The sequence below is a fragment of the Mytilus trossulus genome, unplaced genomic scaffold (assembly GCF_036588685.1).
Source record: "Mytilus trossulus isolate FHL-02 unplaced genomic scaffold, PNRI_Mtr1.1.1.hap1 h1tg000024l__unscaffolded, whole genome shotgun sequence".
NCBI lineage: Eukaryota > Metazoa > Mollusca > Bivalvia > Mytilida > Mytilidae > Mytilus > Mytilus trossulus.
The window spans coordinates 7950681-7977374 of record NW_026963290.1 but is presented as its reverse complement, the minus strand read 5'-3'; the positions used below and the strand labels follow the sequence as shown (position 1 = coordinate 7977374).

The 26694-nt window shown below is 31.4% G+C and overlaps 1 protein-coding gene across 1 annotated transcript; it reads left to right on the top strand.

Moving 5' to 3' along the window:
* The first annotated feature begins 5771 nt into the window (after window positions 1-5771).
* Window positions 5772-24719, top strand: LOC134698893 (proline-rich transmembrane protein 4-like). Its single transcript, XM_063560571.1, has 2 exons — window positions 5772-6975; window positions 24015-24719. Exons 1-2 carry the CDS (start codon window positions 6240-6242, stop codon window positions 24398-24400), a joined length of 1122 nt encoding a protein of 373 aa, XP_063416641.1. The 5' UTR covers window positions 5772-6239; the 3' UTR covers window positions 24401-24719.
* The last annotated feature ends 1975 nt before the right edge of the window (window positions 24720-26694 follow it).

Below are 26694 nucleotides of genomic sequence, written 5' to 3'. Positions count from 1 at the left end.
TATTCGTTTTGAACATTGCGTTGTAAATACAAACACTCTTACACTGAATTATGTTAATCTTTATAAAGTTTATATCGCTTAATACATTTGTTATATAAGCAAGGTCTAGGAAAAAGTGTCGACCAACCGTTATTGTACAAGAGGTATGGTTTTTATCCTAATAAATAGGCAGGAAATATTCGGTACTAGACGTAAGGCAAGCAACAGTCAACCAATCTTTACATGCTTCTAGTTATGTTTTTGAAAGCTCTGATTGGACTTCTTCACATTCATGACATTGAATGTGTAAATGTACATCTTGATATATTAGTTTAGGTTATAGTTACTTGTTTTGATATTTGGACTTTGGTATATTTCTTTAGCGCTGAATACTAATTAAAGTATTACAATAAAAAAAATAAAAATATAAATTTTTTTTTTATATAATCTTTATTCTCTTAAAATACATAGGAAATGATCACACAGTATAAGTTGTTTATGCGTGAACTAATTTTAATATTTCTCAGTCTGACAATCAGTTTCAAACTTTCCATAGATGCAAAGTTTAGACGAGGACTTTACTCTACAGGTTCATTACAAGCCATTGTTCCATAGAATAATTGCCTCTTGAGATATCAATAAATAATAAGTCTAATTTCTTCTTGAAGAAATGAATATTTAGATCATAATGGCGCTATTCTGTAGCTGAACATTTGACGTTTCTTCTGATTCGTAGGTTTACAAACTGGATTAGTTCTGACAATCTGCAAGCATATTATAATAAAGACAATAATGCGTAAATAAAAACAAAAGTAACTTAGAAAAATCGAACTCCTGTAACCACACGGCTTATAGACAATGAAACGTAAAATACCAAAGATTCAAAACTCCAAGGAAAATTCGAAAGGTTAGTCCCAAATCAGATGGCACAATCAAAAGCTTAAACATATCAAACGAATGGACAACAACTGTCATATTCTTGACTTAGTACAGGCATTTTCCTATATAGAAAATAGTGGATTAAACCTGGTTTTATAGCTAGCTAAACCTCTCCCTTATATGAAAGTCGCATACAATTCCATTAAATTGACAACGATGTGTAAACAGAACAAACATACATAATAGATAAAATATAAAGCGTAAATACAAGCAATCGTAACTGAAAAAAATACAAACACCTGTGACCACAATGAGACAAATTTGGATTTATTTTATATCATTTTACAACAATATTATAAAATATGAACAATATAATTGAAAAAAAACACACTTAAATAAGAAGGTTTCCCTTAAGTTCTATTATAGAATTTCAAAGTTTGTATTTATACATATTGGACAGGATTTGCTTAAATAGCAGATATAATATAAATGCTAAAAGAGTATGCCGAACGGAATTCAGATAGTTAACACAAAGGTTGCAATGTCTGTATAACGATTGTAGTAAGAGTGATTTACGTTTTACAGACAATAACATAGATTGTGATTGAGACAACATGAAAGACAGAAAGAAGCCTTCTCCAGGCGACATTTCATTCATTTTGGAATAGTATCACTTTATTTGCACTATGCATCGATTAAATATGCATGGGCCTGTTAATCAGGGTAATACTTTAAAAGACAGCTAGCTTTTCAACATGATTAGTCTGACAGGTTTCTGAATGAATCTTTAATGTTTAAGGAAGACTAGAAATTGATGAAGTTAAAATTTCAAAATGGAAGGAACATGCTTATCTATAATCAATTTATTGACCCAACAAATCATGAATTTAAAGAAGTAAGATTTAAGATTAATGTTTACTTGCTTTTTATGTATTGATCATGTTTTCTTTTTTCTATGTTTTTTTTACTGTTGTCTTGTGTAGTTCTTTGAAAAAATGTGGATGCATTACTAATGTCGAAAAAGGGCTTGTTCGGCACAGTTTGCGTGATACTGTAGAGAAAGGGTTATCAGATTAAACGCCCACTTTTCGGTAAATTCATTATTCCACTATGGTTTCTTCAAAACGACATCTCTTATTGTTAACGCTATTTAATGGAGCTCTAAGTTTTTTTTGTCTAACTTTGTGTGCATTTCACTATGTATTATCAAGAGATTCACGATAAGTATTATCTTCCTCCATTTGATTACCAAATTACAACAAAAAAACAGCACTCTGAGTAAAATTCAAAAAGAAAGTCTCTAATCAAATGACAAAAACCCCAAACACATTGAATGAATGAATATCAACTGTCATCTTCCTAATTTGGTACAGACATTTTTTTTGTAGAAAAAAGTGGATAAACCTGGTTTTATAGCTAGCTAAACTCCTTCACCTATATGACAGTCGCATAAAATTCCATTATATTGACAATAAGATTAACGGTACCAATTTTCTTGCTCCAGATGCGCATATCGACAATACATGTCTCTTCAGTGATGCTCGTGGCCAAAATATTTGAAATCCAAAGCTCATATAAAAGACGAAGAGCTATAATCCAAAAGGTTTAAAACAAAGTATAGCCATATCCGTGTAAGGAATCAGAGCTTTGCATGAGGGAGATACATTCCTTAATTTATAATAATTTTTAATATTTTGTAACAGCAAACTGACACAATACATGTGTAGGTAAAAAATAGGTCAGCGTTGTGTTAAAACTTTAACCACGATAAAAACAAACACATATGTTAACAAGGACAAAATACAGTGGCATGATATTATAGACAAAGCACATAAGTATATCCAGATAATTACCACATATGTTACAATGTCTGTATAACGATTGTTGTAAGAGTTATTCACATCTGACATATATTAACATACTAGTAGATTGATATCGCAGATGTGATTGAGATAACATGCAAGACAGGAAAAAGTATTATTTCATATTTTTTTTTAAACTAGTAGAACTATGTTACACAACTACTAATCTTTGTTTACATTTGATATTGATGAAATATGCATTGTCCTATTACCTAGGATAATAATTTAAAAGACAGCTAGCTGTTTTACATGGTTAGTATGACAGGTTTCTGAATGATTCAATGAATCTTTAATGTTTAAGGAAGACTAGAAATTGAGAAAGTCCAAATTTAAAAATGGAAGGTGCATGCTTATCTATTGTTAATCAATGTATTGACCCCAAAAATCAAGACTTCAAAGAAATTGAGTATAGTGAATATTGACTTGCTTTAATGCATTGTTTCTGTTTTTGTTATTGTTATGAGCAGTTTCTTGAAATCACTTCGATCGTCTAAGATTAAACTACTACTGTCGAAATAGGGTATGTTCGATATGACCATCTCAAAGTTTATTAACGGTTGTTTTAATGCACAGTTTGCGTGGGCAGGCACTGTAGAACATACCTCATGATGGGTATAATTGTACAAAGTGGAAAGAGTAAGTGATATACTTAAGTCTCCCTCTACTATCAGAAATAGGAATTTACAGGGTGTATGTTCAGGATAAGTCGTTATCTTTGCAGTTGTGCAAAAGATGTATAATACATTATAGATGTAATCCACTACACCACGTTGAACAGATTAGTTTAAAGTTTTCGGAAAAGTTACCGACAGTTTAGTTTTTTTTAAATTCATAAACATGAGATGGCATTTATGTTGATTAAACACATTATATTGAACTTGACTAGAGTTTCGATTTCCGTTCATATTTGGAAAATTTGTTTCACATATAGTAATAAATCATTTCTGCATGTATAACAGCGAAACTCTGCCATCAATTTTCCTGTTTAAACGACAATTTACCTTTTAGATTTGAAGCAGATTACTTAAAGTGCAAAAGAGCAATTTCCTGTTTTAGTATAAATAAATATTAGTTAAACGGAAATAAACCTAAGCTTGCGTAACCATGCGAAACATGTTAGCTCATTTTATTTTCCAAATGATTTTTTTTTCTATTCGCAAACAACTGTTTGCCAATTATCTTTCCGGCTCACTCGTTTATAGTTGGTCTTGATTTATTGATGTACTCCATTCTGGGAAGATATGAATTGTCCAAAATCAAATCAAAAATATAAATGCATTACACTGTCATGGACACATATAGCTAGACGTTTGAAACAAATATGCAAAGTAGGGTAGCTAAAAGTTAAATAACAAGAATACCGAACTCCAGGGAAAATTCAAATCGGAAAGTCCCTTATCAAACGGCAATATCAAAAGTTCAAACAAATCAATCCAATGTAAACATTTGTCATATTCATGGCTAGGTACAGACATTTCCTTATATAAACAATGGTGGATTAAACCTGGGTTTCTAGCTACCTAAACTTCTCACTTGTATGACAGTCGAGTACAATTTCAATTTTGACAACAATGTGTGAACAAAACAAGCAGACATCATAAGTAAAAATGTCAAAATAGTTGACGCAGCAGTCAACATTGGGTTATTATAATCTTAATTCCTATAAAACAAGCAAGTATGTATACAAAGAAAAACAAAGTGGCATATTAAATTAAAAAAAAAAGAAGCAAAAATGACCACAGCACAGCAACACATTGGCGGGATGCATAAGTACACAGCCACGCCAAAAGAGTATTACCAAAAACTGACCCAATATTAAAGGTTAATAATTTACAAAAAACTGAAGCTGATAAACAACCTAGAAGCGATATGAATACAAGGAAATATGATGTTTGTGTAAATTATAGGTAATAACCCAACGACAAACACATCTAGTTCAACACTAGACAAGTGTTCTTATAATGACTTTATGGGAAGGGTATTGAGATAAATAGTGCAAACTCATGCGCTACGACTATTTCCAGCTCTTGAAATGATGCCAGGAACATATATTTTCCTATTTTTTGATTTTTGGAAATCACTCTTTATTCAAGCATTCATATACATATATATGGCCTTTTTATTTTACTATTAATCAATATCAGATCAATATAGAACTTATAGTTATCATAAAAAAAAACGTCAAAAATATAGTGTACCAATTGAAGAATAGTAAGGATGACGCGCCAAGTATCATCAGAGGCATTCGAACCTCAATAAGATCAAAGACGGGACAATAAAAGACAAATATCCTTAGGTTTGTAACAAAGTGATGTAAACCTCGTACAGTGTATAACACTTTAAGCATTACACATTGTATACAAACAGTATCCTCTGTTACATATATGGTTTGAGCATCATTTTTCATAGAACTTCACTTTTTTTCGTTTCAAATTTCGCGATAAATTAGGTTTTTTTTACTTCTCGATAAAAAGAAATCATGGTATAAGGGCTGCACTAGAATGGAATAGGAATAACAAACACGAACGAGACCTTTCCCATTATTTTTTGGAGTTTTCCTGCTCTAACTATAAACATAGAACCCCGATTTCTTTACACGAATTTACCATTAGAATAGAGCAAACAACCAAGTTATTGTTAAAATGTTTTTGCAAATTTTTTAGATCGCTTTTGATATCTCATCATTTGATCATAGTATAAGTAAAGATGCGGCACAATTTACGATTTGTGGCACATGGATAACCACTCAACGTTAAACGTCTTTCCATCCATCCATTTGGAAATTAATGATTGTGTGATACTGAATAAATATAAATCTTATGTAAGTGACAGTATTCTTTGTTATGATGCCATATAATGATCGGGTAAAGCAAATACATTGGACATTTGCCAGTGAAGTAAACACACAACCCAAGGTGAAAAATAACAATAATTTAATTTCAGAAACTTTATAGTTATCGAATTACGTAAAGAAATTGAACTTTCATTCTGTTAACGAACTTCCTTTTATTGAAAGGTTAACTTCCTTAATTACACCGATGATCTGTTATCGTCACCAACCACGATTTGCTATTTTTATTACCTACATTATGAAATGGATCTTATTGGAGTATAAAACTATTGGTATTTTCCGGTTCTACAATTAAATCCTATTAATGTCTGTGAATTCGTTTACCATTAGTTAATGCGAGTCAAAGTGGCGAACCTTTTTATTGCCAGCAGTATTGATCAACATCAGATACAGGTGTGACACAGGTACGATCAGAGTTATCTGTTGTTTTTACAAATTTTACAAGGAAATAGATTTTAAGGATCTAATAGTAAATCAACAACTAGAATGATCAGTACAGGATAAACAATTAGCCTTGTAAAACGTATTTTAAACATAGTGGACTTAAATGCTTCATACGAGTGTTGACATTAAAATCTGATTGAAAATATATTTGTGCAGTTAAACCTTTTTTTCCGAGAAATATATGTCTTGATATTCTAAAACTTTGAATTTTTGACAATATACAAATGTCGGCTGAGCCAGAGTCGTCCGTGGAACCGGAGGCAGAATACACATTGTCAGAATCAGAACCAGAGACAACTGTAGAACCTGAAGTGGAACCCGAATCTTTACTGCCCGAAAGTTTCATATTATTCAACAGCGAGCCTCAAGCAGAATCGTGGCCAGAACCAGAACCAGAATGGAATTCTGCATTTAAAGAATGGGGCGTTGCATGGCCGTTACATGTTTATATTTTTGGACTGTGTTACGTTTTAGCGGTAGTGTTTTCAGCCATCTGTATAGCTGCATTACTGAAGTCTGTGAAAGCTGGAAAAGGAAAACTGACTTTATCTTTACTTCTCATGGTGATATTTTTCAGCACAACCCGGACGGTATCACTTTTTACCGAACCTTATTATGCTTATAACAACATCCCCTTTCTCACAGCCAGAATAATGTGGTCAGTTGGTTTACCTTTCTTAACTTCCTCATTCAGCTTAGTATTTTTAGTTTTACTGGACACTACGAAGATGGACATAGGACCACCGAAATTTCAGAAATTTTCAGCTATTTTGATTATTACTGCAGTCCACTTGGTAATAGTTGTAACTTCTGATTTTGTTGTTTTCTATGAAGCCTCTGCAAAAGTTATGCTGGTTCTTTGCCAGATCGTGTTTTTAGCCTATGGATTTTCACTCGCTGTTGGATATTTTTATGTGGGGTTTAAAATGAGACAAAACTGTTCAGCTGGCAGTATGCACGGTAAGTAAAATAAATTTAGAAAATAGTTATATCACGGTTTAAATTATGGAACAATAGTTATCAAAGGCACCAGGATTATATGTTTTTAATACGCCAGACGCGCGTTTCGTCTACATAAGACTCATCAGTGACGCTCAGATCAAAACAGTTATAAAGCCGAACAAGTACAAAGTTAAAGAGCAATGAGGACCCACAATTCCAAAAAGTTGTGCCAAAGACGGCTAAGGTAATCTATTCCTTGGATAAGAACATCCTTAGTTTTTCGAAGTTTTGTAACAGGAAATTTATAAAAATGACCATTTAATTGATATTCATGTCAACATCGAAGTGTTGACTACTGGGCAGGTGATACTATAGAGGACGAAACGTCCACCAGTAGTGGCATCAACCAAGTGGTGTCAATAGTTATCAAAGGTACCAAAACCCCGCCGCAATCTTTGCCTGTCCCAAATCAGTAGCCTCTGGCCTATGTTAGTCTTGTATGATTTAAATTTTAGTTTCTTGTGTATAATTCGGAGTTTAGTATGACGTCCATTATCACTGTACTATCATGCATATTTTTAGGGGCCAGCTGAAGGACACTTACGGGTGCGTGAATTATCGCTACATTGAAGACCCATTGGTTGCCTTCGGCTGTTTTCTGCTCTATAGTCGGGTGGTTGTCGCTTTGACATATTCACCATTTCCTTTCTCAATTTTATTCATTTTTTTAATACGCTAGACACGCGTTTCTAAATTATCAACCGTGAAAAAGTAAACATCTAGTTTTGCCGTCATCAAATTTGAAGTCATTACTACGATGAATCTGTTTGCCATTTTGTCTGACAATTCTCCAAAACATCATTTCTCTCTTGAGGTGAAATAGCAAAAGCTATTATATTTGAGTGTGAATTGTTTTCCTAGTCATATGTATGTGCAAACTGTGAAATTATTCCATTTTACCATATTCTAGATCTGACTTCTTCGCGTATAAAATCTTGGATGAATTTTCCAGTGAATTATTTTCCGAATGGTTTTCGTTCGAGTGCCTCGAGTGACTCTTATGTAGACCAATAAGGTGTCTGGCGTACCAAATAAGTCAAGTATCGTTGATTAGTTATCTTTCCTACATTTCTTTACTATTTCTATATATATTATCAAAACATTGAAGAAGTTGAAAGATTTCAAGTATCGAATATAAGAACAATACACACTAATAGCTTCCTGGTTATTGTTGAAATAGCTTCAATGTCAATATTTTGTTTCAGGTTTATTGGAGACTTTTATTTACATAAATTATTCCTCTTCATCCAGCAATTAACTGAGTTATAAAAACAGTTTTTATCAATATTTCAAATTTAAGACACATAATGTTATTTTCTGGTCATTGAAGTAATCATTTTCATACCAAGTAAAATATTAATGCTTTTTTTGTTGTAAAACTTTGATACGAAGTAAAATATTGCTGCAATTTTTTTTTTGTTACTCTGATACAAAGTAGAATGTTGCTGCTGCTATTTTTTGTTTTGTAACATTTTGATACGAAGTTAAACATTGCTGCTATTTTTTGTTGTTACTCTGATACAAAGTAAAATATTGCTGCATCTATTTTTTGTTTTTAACTTTTTGATACGAAGTAAAATATTCCTGCTATTTTTTGTTGTTATTCTGATACAAAGTAAAATATTGCTGCTACTTTTTGTTTTGTAACTTTTTGCTACGAAGTTAAACATTGCTGCTGCTATTTTTTGGAACTCTAGATCTGCTGATTCTTTGACTTTTTGTTGACATATCTGCTTGCTTCTGTAGTTATTTAAAGATTATAACACAATGTTAGGTGCTGTACTCTTTTTTTTTTCTTTTTTTTGGGGGGGGGGGGGGGGCATTTTTATCCATTATTTAAAATTGAGAAAGGAAATGGAGAATGTGTCAAAACGACAACAACTCGACGATAGAGTAGACAACAGCCGAAGGCCACTAATGGGTCTTCAATGTAGCGAGAAACTCCCGCACCGTAGGCGTCCTTCAGTAGGAAACAATCGGTTAAATTTCAGACCAGATAAATATTTTGATATTTATTCTATTTCATTCTATTTCATTCTATTTTATTCTATTTCATTCTAGCTAAACCAGGTTTAATCCACCAATTTATACTTAAGAAAATGCCCTACCAAGGCGAGAATATGACAGTTGTTATTATCCATTCGTTTGATAGTGTTTGAGATTTTTGATTTTTAGACTTTACCTTTAGAATTTTCATCGGAGCTCGGTAATTTTTTCTATTTTACTTTTTCTGATAGTTTAAACACAAAACAGCCTATCGAACTCAATGCTTATATTACTAGTACAAGTAATATTTATAGAATTTTCAAACAGTTACTACAGATTTGAATAAAATATTTTTCATAGAAATTATGAAATTTGTCCCTTTTTGGGGAATTTTTGATTCTCAATGCTCTTCAACTTTGTACTTGTTTGGCTTTATGCATTTTTTTATATGAGCGTCACTGATGAGTCTTATTTAGGCGAAACGCGCGTCCTTCAGTTTTAGTTTGTTACCCCAATTTTGTTTTTTTTGTCCATAGATTTACGAGTTTTGAACAGCGGTATACTTTATGTACTAAATTGTAATCCTGGTACCTTTGATAACTACTTACACCACTGGGTCAATGCCACTGCTGGTGAACGTTGCGTTCCCGAAGGGATCACCCGCCCAGTAATGAACACTTCTGTGCTGACATCTTATAGCAGGCAAGAATTACCTTAGCCGTAATAAGCCCAACCTTTTTAGAATTTCGGATCCTCAATGCTCTTCAACTTTGTACTTGTTTGGCTTTATGAATATTTTGATATGAGCGTCACTGATGAGTCTTATGCAGACGAAACGCGCGTCTGGCGTACAAAATTATAATCCTGGTACCTTTGATAACTATCAAGCTCTAAGAGCCACAATAGTATATTGAATATTTTTTGGGCTTTAAACCGTAAATTTTTTAATTGAATATCCGTGTTTTACTAATTCAATTATTTACCACATAATGCGGTTTTGCGAAAAACTCAGTTGTATTTATCCTTTCTTTCTTGCAACCAATCAATTATATAGTCGTTTGATTTTAGGCCATAGGATAAACAGTTTTGTGAAAATCTATGAATTGTTGTATATTTTGTGAAAGGTTTGGAATCCCGTGTCCGCGTCTTTAAGTGAGCACACAAATGAAAAAACAAAGTTTTCAATGAATCTTCATCAAGTTATTGACCTAGAACATGGTACATGTAAATACTTTTCATCATATACCAGTAAATACTTTCTTACATTTGTTTTGTTGGAAACAATGTTTTGATAAATTGGAATATTTGTCGATAGGAAATGTTGTCCTTAGTGATAAATGAAATCAGTTATAATTAGTTTACAAACTAATTTATCCATAGGAAACTTTTTTCCCGGATTAGATTTATGCATTGAATACCTTTATTTATTATCTATTTTAATTTACCGCAAGGAAGTCTTTAGTCCATTAAAAAAGCTGTACTAAGACACTCTCAACTGAGTACATTTTGGTCATATCCAATCGATCGATTGAAATTGAAGAAAAATTGGAGAGAAACTGAACGTCAGTTTTAAAATTATAATATTTGACTGAGATATTCATTTTAAACTTGCATAATTAATTCATCAGATAAGAAAAAGGAAATGGGACATTTATTTTAGAAAGTTATTTATCTTTTGCACTTTCCGACCATAAAAGACTATACGTACATTCTTAGACAACGATCTCAGTAGTCCGAACATTTTTGATGTATTGATAACTGTTCGTATGACATAAAATAGTGAAGATAATTGCATATATCGCGTTTCCAATAATCTTTCATTTTGGCCTTAATTAGCTCATATTCAATATTTAAACGAAAAATGTTTACTTCATTAAGTAATCTGCGTCAGTTTATGAATTCATTAGCCTTAATATTGACAGCATATTTAAGGTCTTTCTCCTGAGGTGAGGAAAGACCTTATTGTTTTTCAAATGTTTTTTTTTTGCTTTCATCATTATGTTGGCATGTCGTCCTACCGCTTCTTTTTGAGTTATCAATACCAAATTTAAACCATCAACAGACCTCATCATGAAGTTTTACCAGATGAGCTTATGTAGGATTTCATCATCCCCTTTAGAAGTTATCTCCCATTTGTTGATTTTTTTTCAAAATTGCCCTACCTCGTTTTTTTTTAAGATATCATGCCTTTATTTTGACAATAGGCAGATCTCATCATGGTGTATTACCATATGAGGCTGCATAGGATTTCATCATCCCATATGAGAGTTATGTCTCCTTGAAACCATTTATTTTATTTGCATGTTTCTTAAAATGTATTAGAAATATAATCAAATTGAAAACGGCAAAATATAAAGAGTTATTTTTCTTGAAAAATATACATTTTTTTTAAAGAACCGGAAGTCGTGGTGACTTGGGACGTTCACCAATACTCATAAGTTCATGTGACCTTCAATTTGCAGGGTTAGGTACAAAGGTCAAACCCAAGGTCAAAGGTCACAGAGTGCCAAAAACATATGCGGCAATTTCAAACTTGCATTTAAGAAAACGATAGGAGTTTGCTGCAATGTTCTGTGTATAAAATGTTCCTCTCGACGAGCTCTTCATTTTATACATAATCTCAAAAATGTCCGACCATCTGTTCAAATGTTACATCAACATAATTTTTTATACTATAATAACATGTGTATATCTTTTAAAAGGTAACAGATACCAACTTACTATAAAATGCAAAGATGATCAGTAATTCAAGACCTTCAATTTGAGGTCAATGTCAGGTCATGCTGAAATTTAACCTTGAACTTCAAAGTGTACTATGACCATGACCATGTACATTTGAAAGGTCAAGTGGTCCTGAGTTTAACAGTGGTAGTCTCATGTATCTTTGACTTCCGGTTCTCGCTGATTGGTTTGGACCTGCTTTATTCATAGGTGGTTGATCCGATGAAGATAGCAATTGTAGTGTCGTTTGTTGATTAATTCGTTTTTTTTACTTTCTGCTCTAAGTATCCGTGACTCATATTTATTAAATAAAGGCAACAGTAGTATACCACTGTTCGAAATAAATCATAAATCGATAGAGAACAAAAAAACAAATCCGAGTAACGAACTAAAACTGAGGGAAACGTATCAAATGTAAGAGAACAATAACACAACAGACACACAACATTAAAATGTAACACACACAGAAACGAACAATAATGTGTATACATCTATGGCCATTTTTCTATCTTGGTACAGGACAATTTCAGAAAAAAAATGGGTTGAGCCTGGTTTGGTGGCATGCCAAACCTCCCGCTTCAATGGCAATGTTAATTATAACATTAAAATGACAACGTTACATAACAGGACTACAAAACAAATAGATAGGAAAAAAGTATAGGACAGAGAAAAAACGAATAATAGCCAACAAAATGTACCAAGTTAAAACAAAAATACTCCAGACGCACGCCACGTCCACACAAGACTAATCAGCAACGCTCAGATGAAAAAAGCTTGAAAGCCAAAATAAGTACAAAGTTGAAGATTACCGAGGACCAAAAGTTCCAAAAAGCTGTGACCAATACGGCCAGGATTATCCGCCTGGGACAAGAACATCCTTATTATTCAGAACAATTCATACTTTTGCAAACAATAAATTCATAAAATCACTATATAATAGATATTAATGAATCTAAAATGATTAAACTGAAGTGCTGACTAGCTACAGAAAAAAAACCATGTTTAACCAGTTTCTATCTTTAAACTATTTCATATACCAAGCGATTCTGTGGGTATATTGTGCGGATGATCTGTTTTCCAAGGATTTATAAGTAATGCGAAAATTTATTAATACTACTCTTTAAGTATATGATTGTTTATTTGCGCTTTTCCTTTTAATGTAAAATATTTGGTAGTACGTTAGTCTCATCGCTCTCCTACTACACAAGAAAGAGCATGCTGCATAAATTTTCAAGCTAAATTAATTAAGATTTAGGTTTATGACATATAGTCTCAAATAACCCCCACTTTTATGCACTAAGTAATTATATGCACCTAAAATCCATTTGCAATTTCCTGAAACATAAACTAATTTAAACCTTTTTATCTAGTTACTTTGTTTAAAACCGTATAGTAGATCAGCTTGAATGATTACAATACACTATCTCTTGATAGATGAATGAGTGTTTTGCAATAATAGAAGCTGTTTTGAAGAAGAAAAATTGTCATTTGAAGTTCAGTTAATTTTTGTTGCACGCAACAAACGTTAGATTAAAGAAGCGAGTATAATAGAAAAGCTAAATACAACACTAAATAAGCGATGTATAAATGTCATAAATCAATTAAGAAGATACAAATGATAACAAACCGAAATCATGCAAAATATTTATTTGTTTGTAAATTGGCATGCCACAAAATCAGTACATGCACAGCAACAAACACAAAACTATCAAAAAACATTGCTTTTATGTTCTTTCTTCAAGATTGAGTACAAACTATAATACGTTCTAGGGAAAACACCAAAGAAATGATGTTTGATAAATAAAAAGTTTATAGACCGATCAATAATTTCCTTTCTGAATTCATTGAACCTAAGTTTTAGCATTTTTTTCTGTCTGTTTTTTGTGCTTTAATATATATTATATTATTGTACAAAGGATATTTTCCCTCAAAATTTGAAATCTATGGCAGGAAACTTATGGATATTTCGTGCATAATCTTTTACTAAAACCTTATGATAATACAATGGCTCCATTATGAATACGACAATCATAATCTTACAAAAATTCAAGAGCTTTATAAATTGCAGCTTATAATAAAATCGATTGTTTATTAAATGTAATGTTTACGTATTGTTCAACGCTTAAATATCATCGTATGCTTATTTCCTACATGGAAGAATATAAGTAGACACAATCATAAGACATTGACATAGTTTAATGTTGACTGCTGTATCCCCATTTTTGACATTTTAACGTTTTATGTATGTTTGTTTTGTCTACACATCATTGTCAATGTAATGGAATTTAAAGCAACTGTCATACAAGTAAGAGGTTTTGCTAGCTATTGATCCACCATTTTCTACATACGAAAATGCCATAACAAGTCAGGAATATAACAGTTGTTATTCATTCGTTCAATGTGTTTGAGCTTTTGATTTTGCTATTTGATTACGAACTTTCCGTTTTGAATTTTCCTCGGAGTTAGGTATTTTTGTTATTTTACTTTTTACTGCGATAATGATGCGTTTGGAATTGTAATTATTCTACAAGTGAACTTGGATGACATTTGAAGATAAAAGGAAGTATTATAGTATTCAAATAACGTTTTCATGCAATCATATCCTTTGGGACTTGAATGTATCATTGCATGGACTGGTTCATCTAAATAAATCCAAATATCAGATTCCTTTATTGTTTGGAAAAATTTAAATTAAAAAATTTCTAACACGATTATATTGATATAGTGAGTTGAGTGCTAATAATGATTTACACCTGCTTAACAAGTTCGACTAGCTTTTCCTAGATTTGAACCTCTTCTTTTTTACAATATCTCATATTGTCTGTCCCTTAAAGGGACATAAGCAACGATCAATATAAATATTAAAATTACCATTCTTTTTGTTTCAAGTATTAATAAAAGCGGATTTTTCAAATAATATTGCGTTTAAAGCAATCAGTTTGGACTGAAATTTGTCAAAATTGGCTCAAAAACATGGCTGATGTTTTATTAACTACGAAGTCAATAGTCTTACCAAATTATATCCACATTCCTGAGACCTTCAACCTAATCCTTAGTTAAAGATTGTTACGCATGTTTCCCTTGATTAATAATGTTTAAAATTTTAAACAACGTTATCCGCTTGTTTATGGAAGCACTCCTATGACTTGTTGGTTTTAATGGTATATCTGTATTTGTTCATAAAAATGAAGTTTAACCATGTCTCTTTATCGCGTGATGTGAAACAAACTCCTATAATATGTAATAAGCTGTATACATAACTATTTTTTATATTTATTATTTGAGTGGCTGTCAATTATGATTATAAAAGAACACATCTGTTTTTTGATTACATTGGAAATAGAACTGTTTGTCATAGTATAGTTTAATGGGCTGAACTTTAATGAAATGTAGCAATATTACATAATAGCAGATCAAAGCATGACGATTTAATTGGACATTGGGGGAAATATCTATTTGTAATTAAAATGAAACATAGACGAAAAGGTTTTGAAAATGCATTCGACAGTTTCTTTTATAACTTCCTTATTAAAAATCCACCAAAGATAACCAAATGTATTTCCCAACTGACAGTGTTTCGGTTCCGGTATGATATAAATAGTTTTATATCTATAAATCTGTAAATGCTATTTTTGAATTTTCATCATATAAATCATGCATTTGTACTTTTAACATCTTTTACTATTGCAATTTTTTTTGTTCCTTGGTTAAATGCTCCATTATTTTTGTTCACACATCATTGTCAATATTATTGAATTGCATTAAACTGTCATACAAGTTAGGGTTTTCTAGCTATAAAACTATGTTAAATTCAGCATTGTCAACATAAGAAAATGCCAACACCAAGTAAGGCATAAGACAGTTATTTGATATGTTTGAGCTGTGGATTTTGCCATTTGCCTACGGACTTTCTGTTTATAATTTTCCTCGGAGTTTGGTATCTTTGTTATTTTACTTTTTTTGTTGGTAATGTTTTACTATGCTCTTTTGCTTGTTATACAGCTATCTTATGAATCCCATTTATTCCATCTCTAAAACATAGATAATCCTCTTTGTGTTATCAAAATAACATGAACAAAAAGAAAATTTGTTGAATATCCGATAATTGTTGCAGAATCTGAATTTATGTTACAACTAAGGATTATTTTCTTTTGTTATTTACTAAGTTAGCTTACTTTGTGTTTTCTAATCTCCGGATTTGATATGAATCAAAATATTGTATTCTTCTACTATCCATTTGCAAATGTCTGAATCATAATATTTTTCCAATAGAAATCGTATGGTTGCCTTGACTTTCTGGAATTATACAGCATCCGCAAAATTAAATAAATGAACAACATTTAAAAGATGAATATGTGTTGACAAGAGAGATCATAACCGCTATATTTATTCATATTTCAATTATGAGTACAGTTTACTAAGAGAAGTTAGCGAAAGAGACTATGATGAAAAGAATAAACAAAATGAAAATACTAGTCGTTTACTCAAAATTGATGTTAGGAATATTTCTATGATGAGTTAATTTACAACCACTGGGTCGATGCCACTGCTGGTGGACATTTATTTCCCCGATTGTATCACCAGCCCAGTAATTCACCACTTTTTGAATTATCATTGATATGGTAATATTTATAAATGCACTGTTTACCAAATTTTGATTTTTTGAAATTCCAAGGCTTTTCTACCTCAGGCATATATTACGATCGCTGTATTTGGCAAAACTTTTAGGAATTTTGATCGTCAATGCTCTTCAACTTCGGACTTAATTTGGCATTTTTTACAATTTTTTTTAATCGAGCGTCACTGATGAGTCTTATGTAGACGAAACGCGTCTGGCGTATATACAAAATGTTGTCCTGATATCTATGATGAGTTTATTTCCTGATACCCAGGTTATTCCAGAGCTGACAAAATTGACTAACCCATTATTTACAGACAGGTGAACATGAGTGTGATAGGAATATAACAGGTGTAATCATTCGTTCCGGTGGTTATTGATTTTGTCAGTTTTTATGGAATTCTCCTTTGTAAATTTTTGAGTTCGGGATATTTTTTATTCTTATTATTTTTTACAATCGATCAACTGAACTTCTTAATTATGGACCTGCAAATTGGAAATAACCAGAATCTTTTGACTAACATAAAAAAAAAAGTAAAATCACAAAAATACTGAACTCAGAGGAAAATCAATTTGGAAAGTCCATAATCACATGGCAAAAATATGCCTTCTATTCATATATTTATACAACCATGGTTGTAGAATTTTTACTTATTTTTATTTTGTGCTTCAGTTAACATGAAAATGTGAATAAACTTGTTGATTTGACGTTCAAATTTTTCCACTTAAATCAAATTTTCAGACATCGAATTTCATTATATTTCCTAAGTCCATGCATTATTTATGATCCTTTTATAATTGATACATTAACTTACAAACATTATAAGTTTTATTATGTTTGAACTTTAATTTAAAGTAATTAAAACAAGTTGTAATGTTACAAATAATTATCTAAATTTCAATTATATATATTTGTGGGTACATGTCATCAGAGGTAAATCATTATATTTGAGAAGACTTCCTTAGTACTCAGTGAGGAACACCCATTTACCAATAATACACTTTGGGACTTTTAAACTGTGAGCCTATACGGTATTGCTTCTGCTCTTTGTGATGGCCGTGCTGTGCCATCTGTTTGATAAAACTGCGTCATTTTGACTCTGTTGTCTCTTTGGCCATTCTAATGTACCTCCTTATCTTATATTGTTTACTTTAAACGTGATGTTTTTATGTCTGCAATTAGACAATTGTTATATTTTTATCTAAGAGTTATCAAAGATTTCTGATGATTACAGCGAGTGCTTTCGTGCTAGTATACCCTTTGGTATAAAAACAAATTCCTATGGGATCTGAATGTTTCATTCGGATTGCTAATTTGATTCAATACAAATATCAATCTCTTTAATTGTTTGTACTCATGAAATCCGATATATTAAATATGGTTGTTATATGGTTATAATCACGAATTAGTTGGTCGGTACGATGTGTTTGTGTTTCAGCACATGGTATACATATTTTGTTAGCAGTCTGAGATATTTAAAAAGTAAATTCACAAAAATACTGAATTCCGAGAAAAATTAAAAACGGCAATTCTCAAATCCGATGACAAAATTAAAATCTCAAAGATATAAAACAAATAAACATCAACTGTCATATTCCTGACTTAGTACAGGTCTTTTCTTAAGTATAAATTGGTGGATTAAACCTGGTTTAGCTAGAATAAAATAGAATAAGATACAATAAATATCAAATTATTTATCTGGTCTGAATTTTAACCGATTGTTTCCTACTCCCAATTATCAATTTTACAGTCTGTGTGATTTTCATGACTAATAGGTTAGTTTATGATGAGTAACTTATAGTGTCGACGCACCCGGTCTAGCTACATGTAAGGTTCATTCGATTTACTCAATTTTTGTTGCTGAATTTATGAGATATGATCATTGATATAATCAATTGTGAAATTGAACAAACATCAATATCGCCAATCGCTAAACTATCGTCCGTACTTTTAAAATTTACGTGCACTTACTTTTTCCAAGCTAGCGCTGGAGCACTTACTCTAAATGAAAATAGCAATACTAGAAAAATCGTTTAAACCTATAAGCTCAAGTTTTACTTACAGTGGATTCACTTGACTTATTCTCATTACGTCTTTGAACACTGAAACCGCATTATACGTCTTCCGGACAAGTCCTTGAAAAACAGCAGATCGCAAAGTTCTTTTGTTATTTCTTTTTTGCTGATGATTATTAATTATAAGCATGTAACTGGTTCCATTAAGCATAATCGTTTTTACATGTCTGGCGAAAATAGATTTTTTTATTTTAAAGAGTTCATGTTACTTTTTTCCTTCGAAAATTGTTTTATTAGGTGAACTATCATGCAACATGGTAATTATTTTTTGTCTTTTAATAACAGTATAACTAAAAAGGCAATTTCAAACAAAAGCAGCTACGAAAAAACAGCATAAAAAAATCAAAAGAATATTTACAAACATTGTCGGCAATGCAAATAATTACTTCATTTTAACCTAAAGGTGGATGTCCAAAGGAGTATGTTCGATAAGGTCCTAAAATGGCCCACTTTTTTAGCGTAAATTTCAATTTCGGATTTATCGACCAATATCACGATAAAGTATAGCTAATACATTGACTAGCTACGATATAAACCATTTTGTTGAAAATTTTACGTTTCTGCGTTTCATTATGACGTCACAAGTTGTACTAATGTTGATTTTTCACGAAAAAATCAATGAAAATGGGTAAATTTCTATAGATTATTAGACAGGAACCATAGAGCGCATACGTCGACAACAAAGATCTTTAAAAACAATGTTTGTGAAGACATTTCACATGTCTTATTTGAATCTTAAGCTTGTCGACGCCTGCGCTCTATGTTTCCTGGTCCTTTATTTGGTTGAAATCCAGCTGATTTTGTCAAATTTCACCAAAATCCCTTATCTTGACCTTTTTTGGATGTAAAAATCAACGTGTTAGAATTAAACCTTGACAAAAACTGTTCTGTTTAACTTTCTAACATGTCTTAAAGGCAACTTAAACCATGTATTGTCTTGTTACTATGAACTTTATAATTGGGGCCAAATATGGCCCTTATCGAACTTACTCCTTTTGAAGTAAGGTTTACTAAAATGAAAAATAAAAAGCAATGTTTCTAGCGAATTAACAAACATATTAAAAATAAGCAATAAATAACGTTCATATGGTTTTAACCAATCGATTATTGGGTCAATTAGAAATGCATTTTTAATGTCAGAACCATATTGTGTTTCAGATATGAAATCTTCATTCATTTTGTCAAGGTCGGTAGTAGCTGCGGAACCGTAGCTCTTAGTTCCTTATGCTATTTTTTTGACCAATTGGTCCGCAAATAGTAAAGAAATATCATAAGGATTATGCTATTGTTTTTACTATTTGGTCCGTAAATAGTAAAAAAAAGCAAACATAAGGATCAAGAGCTACGGTTCCGCAGCTAGGTCGGTAGGATTTTCTTCACTCTATTTTATAAATTACCTTGTAACAAAGCCGTACTCTTTCGGCTATATCAGTGTGAAAAGTTTATTTCCGTAGGGAAATACTTGTGCAACATCGTGTTGAATAGTTATTTCGTCATAAATTGTCTTATCTAAGACAATATCTAAGTTTTTCCTGTGTGCGAGAAGAACATAATGTCATAATGTCATGGCTAGAATTAGTCAATTTTGTTTTTGCTTTGATATCACTTATTATTATAAAAAAAGTCTGTACATTCATTGTATAACCTATGCACTGAATTAAAATGATTTAATAAAGAAAAAGTTATATAAAACAGTTTGTATCCATCCCTTTTAATATTACAAAAGAATTTATGAACTGAAGATTATTTTTTTAAACAGACAATCTGAAATTTGATATGAATTAGTCAAAAATAAAAATAAAACCATTTGATTAGAAAATCTATATCTCGTCAATGCTTTATATGTAATACTCTGCATGCTACCTGCTAAATGTCGTGTTAACTTATACAATAGGTTTCGTTATTAAAGGATAGAAATTTCTACAACATAATTGATCATCGGGGAATTTTAGTACAGGAATGACTATAATATTTTTTCTGTCTATGAAGAAATAACATAAAAAATCTGGTGCACACTGAATAACGCACGTAGCGAGTTATTTAACAGTGTCCACCACATGTTTTATGTTATTTCGTATAGACAGAAAAAAAATATTACAGTCATTTTTTATAATTCAATTATTAATTCCATTTAAAACCGTAGAAAACCATGAAAAACCGTTGATGATGTCACGGTCACATGCCTAAATCATGTCTATGGGCTGATAACAAAATAACGTCAGACAATCAGAAGACGCGTTACATCCAAAATTGAATTATGAAGGAATAATGCAAATGCATATCATAACCGAAGCAATGACTATCTAGCTGGTGATATTATTGAGGACAGAAAAGATGGTGGCTAAGTGTTAGCAAATGGAAGTTACCCTTTTTATATTTTTTGCATCTGAAACCCTTTAAATAAGCAAAAACATTAGGACTATATGGCGAAATAGAACCTTTGAATAATTAAAAATTCAGCAAAAGTTAATTATGACTGAATGAATTGGAACTTTATTTTATCAAGTTGTTTCTTAATTTATCAACGATAAATCATATATTGATACAAGAGGCTCCAAAATAGCTCATGTCGCCAACCTTGTTGAATGTGAACTACCGAATTATACTATTTACCGGATTTTATATCACATAAGCAACACGACGGGTGCCACATGTGGAGCTGGATCTGCTTACCATTCCGGAGCAACTGAGATCACCCCTATTTTTTGGTGGGGTTCGTGTTGTTTATCCTTTGATTTTCTATGTTGTGTCATGTGTACTATTGTTTGTCTGTTTGTCTTTTTCATTTTTAGCCATGTTGTTGTCAGTTTGTTTTAGAATCATGAGTTTGACTGTCCCTTTGATATCTTTCGTCACTTTTTTTTTTAACTATGTGCATATTCAACTATATTTCCGGTTTCCAGTTTCTCTTTTTCTATTATAGTTGTTACCCAATTACCTAAGTATGGATAAAACTAAGAGTGTTACCTAGGTTAAGACTAATTAATCGAGAACTCTTTGGTTTCTACAAAATAAGTACAAAATTTTCAGCGCGATTTCACGTGTTTGTGTCGTTATCATTATATGGAAATTAACCCCTATACATTATTATCTTGGACTGAATAAAAGTCCTTTGAATTATATACCATATAAATAAATAAAACATGTAATATTTAAGTATAAAAGGTAATCAATAATGAAATAAACACCAAACGAAAACAAACGATTACATAGTCAAATCAGGTATACTTTTTGTAATCGTAAATCAAACACATTAATAAAGGCGTGATGATTAGAAAACACTGATGCAGTTAATTATACAGTGAGTTCCCACAGGGTGTTCATATGTGTTCTGATTAAATATAAAAAAAGAAGATGTGGTATGATTGCCAATGAGACAACTATCCACAAAAGACCAAAATGACACAAAAATTAACAACTATAAAGTCTTTAGACCTTAAAATTAACCATGAGTACAGACAAACCCATGCATCTAGGGAAGTTTTAAGAAATGGCTGCACCATGTTTAAAAAAATTGAAAACCAGCCAGTATTTGGATGTGCTTTTTTTCTAGTTTACAGAAGATAGCAAGTTTAACTAACACATGAGTTGTACTTTGTACGGCCCCCTCAGTAACACAGTTTAAATAACCCATTGTTTGGAGATGGCCATTGTCTATATATTGTGGTTTGTATTGTATGAGTGGAGCCTCTCATTAAGCTAAGATTTTTATATTCTAAATCTTAAATGCATTTTGATTTTATCGACGTCCAGCTATTCTCTTCTTTTTTTCCAGACGCACAGGTTTGTCTGCACTCAGAGAGAAATTAATCGATATTTGCGAAAATATTATGATGAAATATGTTCTTGCCAACCATTTTAACGGAGAGTTGGTTTCTGAACTTTGTAACTAATAGTATTGACAGAACGTTTGCTTATAGTTGTTGCATAGGATGTTTATTGTGTTTGGAAATATATTTTGCGACTCTTTAGATATAATTTAAAAAATAGGAATTAAAATCAGAACAGGAATGTGATCAAGTGGTTTACGAAATACACGGAATGGTAAATATATGATGTTGCAATATTGCAAAACGGTCAAAACCAATTATACATAAAAAGTTGTTTTAAGGACCTCAAGTGCTGGTCAAAATATTCCTTGACTGAAATTATGGCTTCGCTTGCTACCTAAATGATAGCTAACAAAACATGATGTAGTGATAAACTCACTCTTATTTATGAACACCATATGCAAATAATCTGTCAAAGTAATAAGTTCCACCTAACATAAGTTCCTATGGAAACTTTGTTATAAACAATGCCATTATATCAGTTCCTGATCTTACTCCCGATTTTAAGAGGAGTTCGTGTTGTTTCTTATTTATTATTAATAACTGTTGATGTAAATGTCTTTTGGTTTAATGAGTCCTTGTTGACTCCTTGGTTTTGATTGTTATTGTCTTCCTGTTTGTACAAACAGTCCATACCAATTAAATGCAAAAGACCTCTATGTAATATGATGTTTACTGTGTTTCCGGAGTTGGTTGACCGTTAAGGAATAACCGTTTCACAGATGGTATCGGATATGTTCCTTACGTCATAACTAAAAAACACTTACCTTTTCATGAATTTGACATACCGAATTAGACTAGTTACCGGTTGTGTAGTAACGGGAGGACAATCTGCTTGAGATTACCCTTAGTTTTTGGTGGTGTTCGTGTTGCTTAGTCTTTAGTTTTCTATGTTGTTTCATGTGTACTATTATTTGTCTGTTTGTCCTTTTCATTTTTAGTCATGGTATTGTCAATTCATTTACCATCTATGAGTTTGACTGTCCCTCTGGTATCTTTCGTGCCTCTTTTGTTAAACATAAATTTCATAACAGTCAAACCACACGTAACTGCGTCCGTAGAATGATTAAAAATGAAAAATGAACAGTCAAAAACAAAATGTTGTATTGGAATTTTCATTCTCTGACGACTCTGACTTTTTACGACGGTAACGTTCAAATTTTGAAAGATTTTAATTTACTACCAAGTACAGACAATTTTTGTGTAACTTTCCCGTAGTCTGATTTGTTCATGTATGCTATTGATTTATTTATTATTGTTCTTGAATAAGACAATAACACTTCAATATAAGAATATTTAAAAATAAAGTATTCAAAACTTGTCTACAATGAATTAAATGATTCGACACGTATTTTCAGATGGTTCGATATTGTGAATCATAATGCAAAAATGTACATTGAATAAGCTATAGAATTGAGGTTAACATTTTAATTGCAATACATTTTTTTAATATGTCTACATCTTTTTCCATATACAAATTTTGTTTTGGTTTTTAGATGTTATGTAAATATTCCAGGGCACATATCCATGCAATTTTTAAACGTGGAGAAGTTTTAGAAAAAATTTGTAGCAAAATACTTGAAAGCTAGGGATGGAATAAACAACCATTTACAAAAATTCAAATTATTCTTGATTTGAATAAAAAATATAATAAAACTAAGGTTTTCCAGTAAAATTTGTATATCTTTGCATGGAAGATAAGTAATTGTTTTATGCATTGAAATTGAAACTATTCTTTATTATCAAATTTTCTTACTTTTTTGTAGAATCAAGCACGATTAAACGGTTGATAGTTTTATGTTTCGTATCATCAGCGACGTCGGTAGCCATCGTTGGAACCCATATCTACAGTGCTGTTGGTGTATTTGGTGTTTACAGCAATAATAACAAAGTTGATGCTTGGCCATGGTGGATTCTACAGACATGTCTAAGGATAGAAGAACTTGTATCAGTGTGTGTTGTTTTAACAATTGCTTCGAATTCGGGACATCTAAAACAACTTTTTGGTCGCTGTGGTTCGGTTGTTGGGCATTGTTTTCGTGGTCGAAATCAGGTTCAAGAAATTTCTATTCAATCGGAGTTTAATAAGAATTGTAATTTGACCAAAGACGAAACAATGACAAAGTCTGAGTTTTATTCGGAAAAGTTGTAAAGATGATGTTGACCCCTTGATACTTACTTCTTTTTTTTTCTAAATCATATTTAATCAAATCGAATGCACCCAATATAAACTATGATTTTTTTTTATGACAAAATTTATAAATTGAAAACTATTTAAAACTATTTGCTATTCATAATAAATAGTAACATGAGTAAGTATAATGAACTATAATAAATTTAACTTATATATAACAAAAAACAAGACAGAAACAGAATATTAAAGCACCGTTAAAGAAATTAAAATAGTGTTAATTGTAAAATACAACTTAGCATTCCCATTTTATTAAAAAAAAACTGTTTTCATTTCATCTGTTCTGTTCGACATTTTGTTTCAAAATGTTAAGGAAATCGGGATATTCAAGGCTTCAAAAAAAAAATTCAGAAGAAAATATTTGATTTTACTCAACATTTCTCTCTGTCTAAAACCTGATTTGAATACACTCTTTTATGCCGAATTTTGATCAAATCATCATGAAAATTGAATGTTTTCGGCAACTACGATATATGATGTGGATATTTTGTAATGATTAGAAAAAATTAAAATAAAAAAAATACTGAAAATCAATTCGGAAAGTCCATAATCACATGGCAAAATCGAATAATAAAACGCATCAAAAACGAATGGACAAGAACTGTCATATTCCTGACTTGGTACAGGCATTTTCAAATGTAGGAAATGGTGGATTAAACCTGGTTCTATAGCGCTAACCCTCTCACTTTAATAACAGTCTCATCAAATTCCGTTATATTAACATTGATGCGTTAATTAAACAGACGCAATAAAAAAAATAGTCTAAATATGGGTACATCAGTCATCATCGTATAACAATTTTAAAAGGAACAATTTAACAGAACACAAACACATCTACTAGAAATTTCCTTTAGAGTTCGATATTTCTGTTATTAACCTTGTAATGCAGAGATTGCAGCAAGGTTTTATATGATTTGATAAAAGTTTTTATACTTAGCAAATGGCATTAGTAGAGATTCTTTATATTATCATGTATTATACTCATTGCTTTTTACATATATATATATATATAGTTAAAATAAAGAATCGTTGACATAGAATTAATTTATCATTATATGGTGATAGGTACTATGATTATGATTTAGTAGGCCAGACGTGAGTTTCGTCTACATAAACTCATCAGTGACGATCAGATCACACTTATTATAAAGCCAAACAATTAAAAAACTTTGAAAAATAGTTTTTCTCGTTTTACATTGTCTTATCGGGGCCTTTTAGAGCTGACTATGCGGTATGGGCTTTGCTCATTGTTGAAGGAAGTACGGTGACCTATAGTTGTTAATATCTGTGTCATTTTGGTCCTTTGTGGATAGTTGTCTCATTGGCAATCATACCACATCTTCTTTTTTATAAACAAGTACAAAGTTGTAGAGCATTAAAGACCCAAAATTCCAACATGTTTTCCACAAACAGCTAAGGCTGATGTCACCCCTAGTTTTTGGTGGGGTTCGTGTTGTTTATTCTTTAGTTTTCTATGTTGTGTCATGTGTACTATTGTTTGTCTGTTTGTCTGTTTTATTTTTAGCCATGGCGTTGTCAGTTTGTTTTAGATATATGTGTTCGACTGTCCCTTTGGTTTCTTTCGTCCCTGTTTTATCTATGTCTGGGATAAGAAAATCCTTAGTTTTTCGAAAAATTATAGCTTTTGTAAAAAAAGGAATTATATAAAATAATTACAATATAAAAGATATTCACGTCAACACCAAAATTCTGACTACAGTGCTGGTGATACACTCGGGGAAGAAACGTCCACCAGCAGTGGCATCGACCCAGTGGTGCAAATATTTACAAAGGTACTAGGATTATAATTTAATACGTCAGACACACATTTCGTCTACATAAGTTTCATCAGTGGCGCTTAAATCAAACAAAATAGTTATAAAGCCAAACAAGTACAAATTCAACTTGAAGTTGTATGAAAACTGGAATAAACTGTATAAACATTTATGAAAATATAAAAGTTAAAAGAATTGGATGTATGCACATCAGATGATCATTTAAAAACTGAATAATTGACACTCTTATCATGTTTTCAAATAAGTAACAGAGTCATTCAATATGGGACTTAAAAAACATCGTCATAAAAAAAAAATGTTTGAGAAGAAATAGCTTCTACAAAATTTTGATACTATTAAAATAGGGTCAAAGATACCAGATGGACAGTCATAGATCGAAAATATACTGAAAACGCCATGACTAAAAATGAAAAAGGCAAACAAACAAATAATAGTACACTAGATACAACATAGAAAAAC

Excerpts from the sequence above, each read along its gene's own strand:
- LOC134698893 (XM_063560571.1), top strand. The coding sequence starts at position 6,240 with ATGTCGGCTGAGCCAGAGTCGTCCGTGGAACCGGAGGCAGAATACACA. Across the intron at positions 6,976-24,014 it reads TTCAGCTGGCAGTATGCACG|AATCAAGCACGATTAAACGG; the intron begins GTAAGTAAAATA and ends ACTTTTTTGTAG.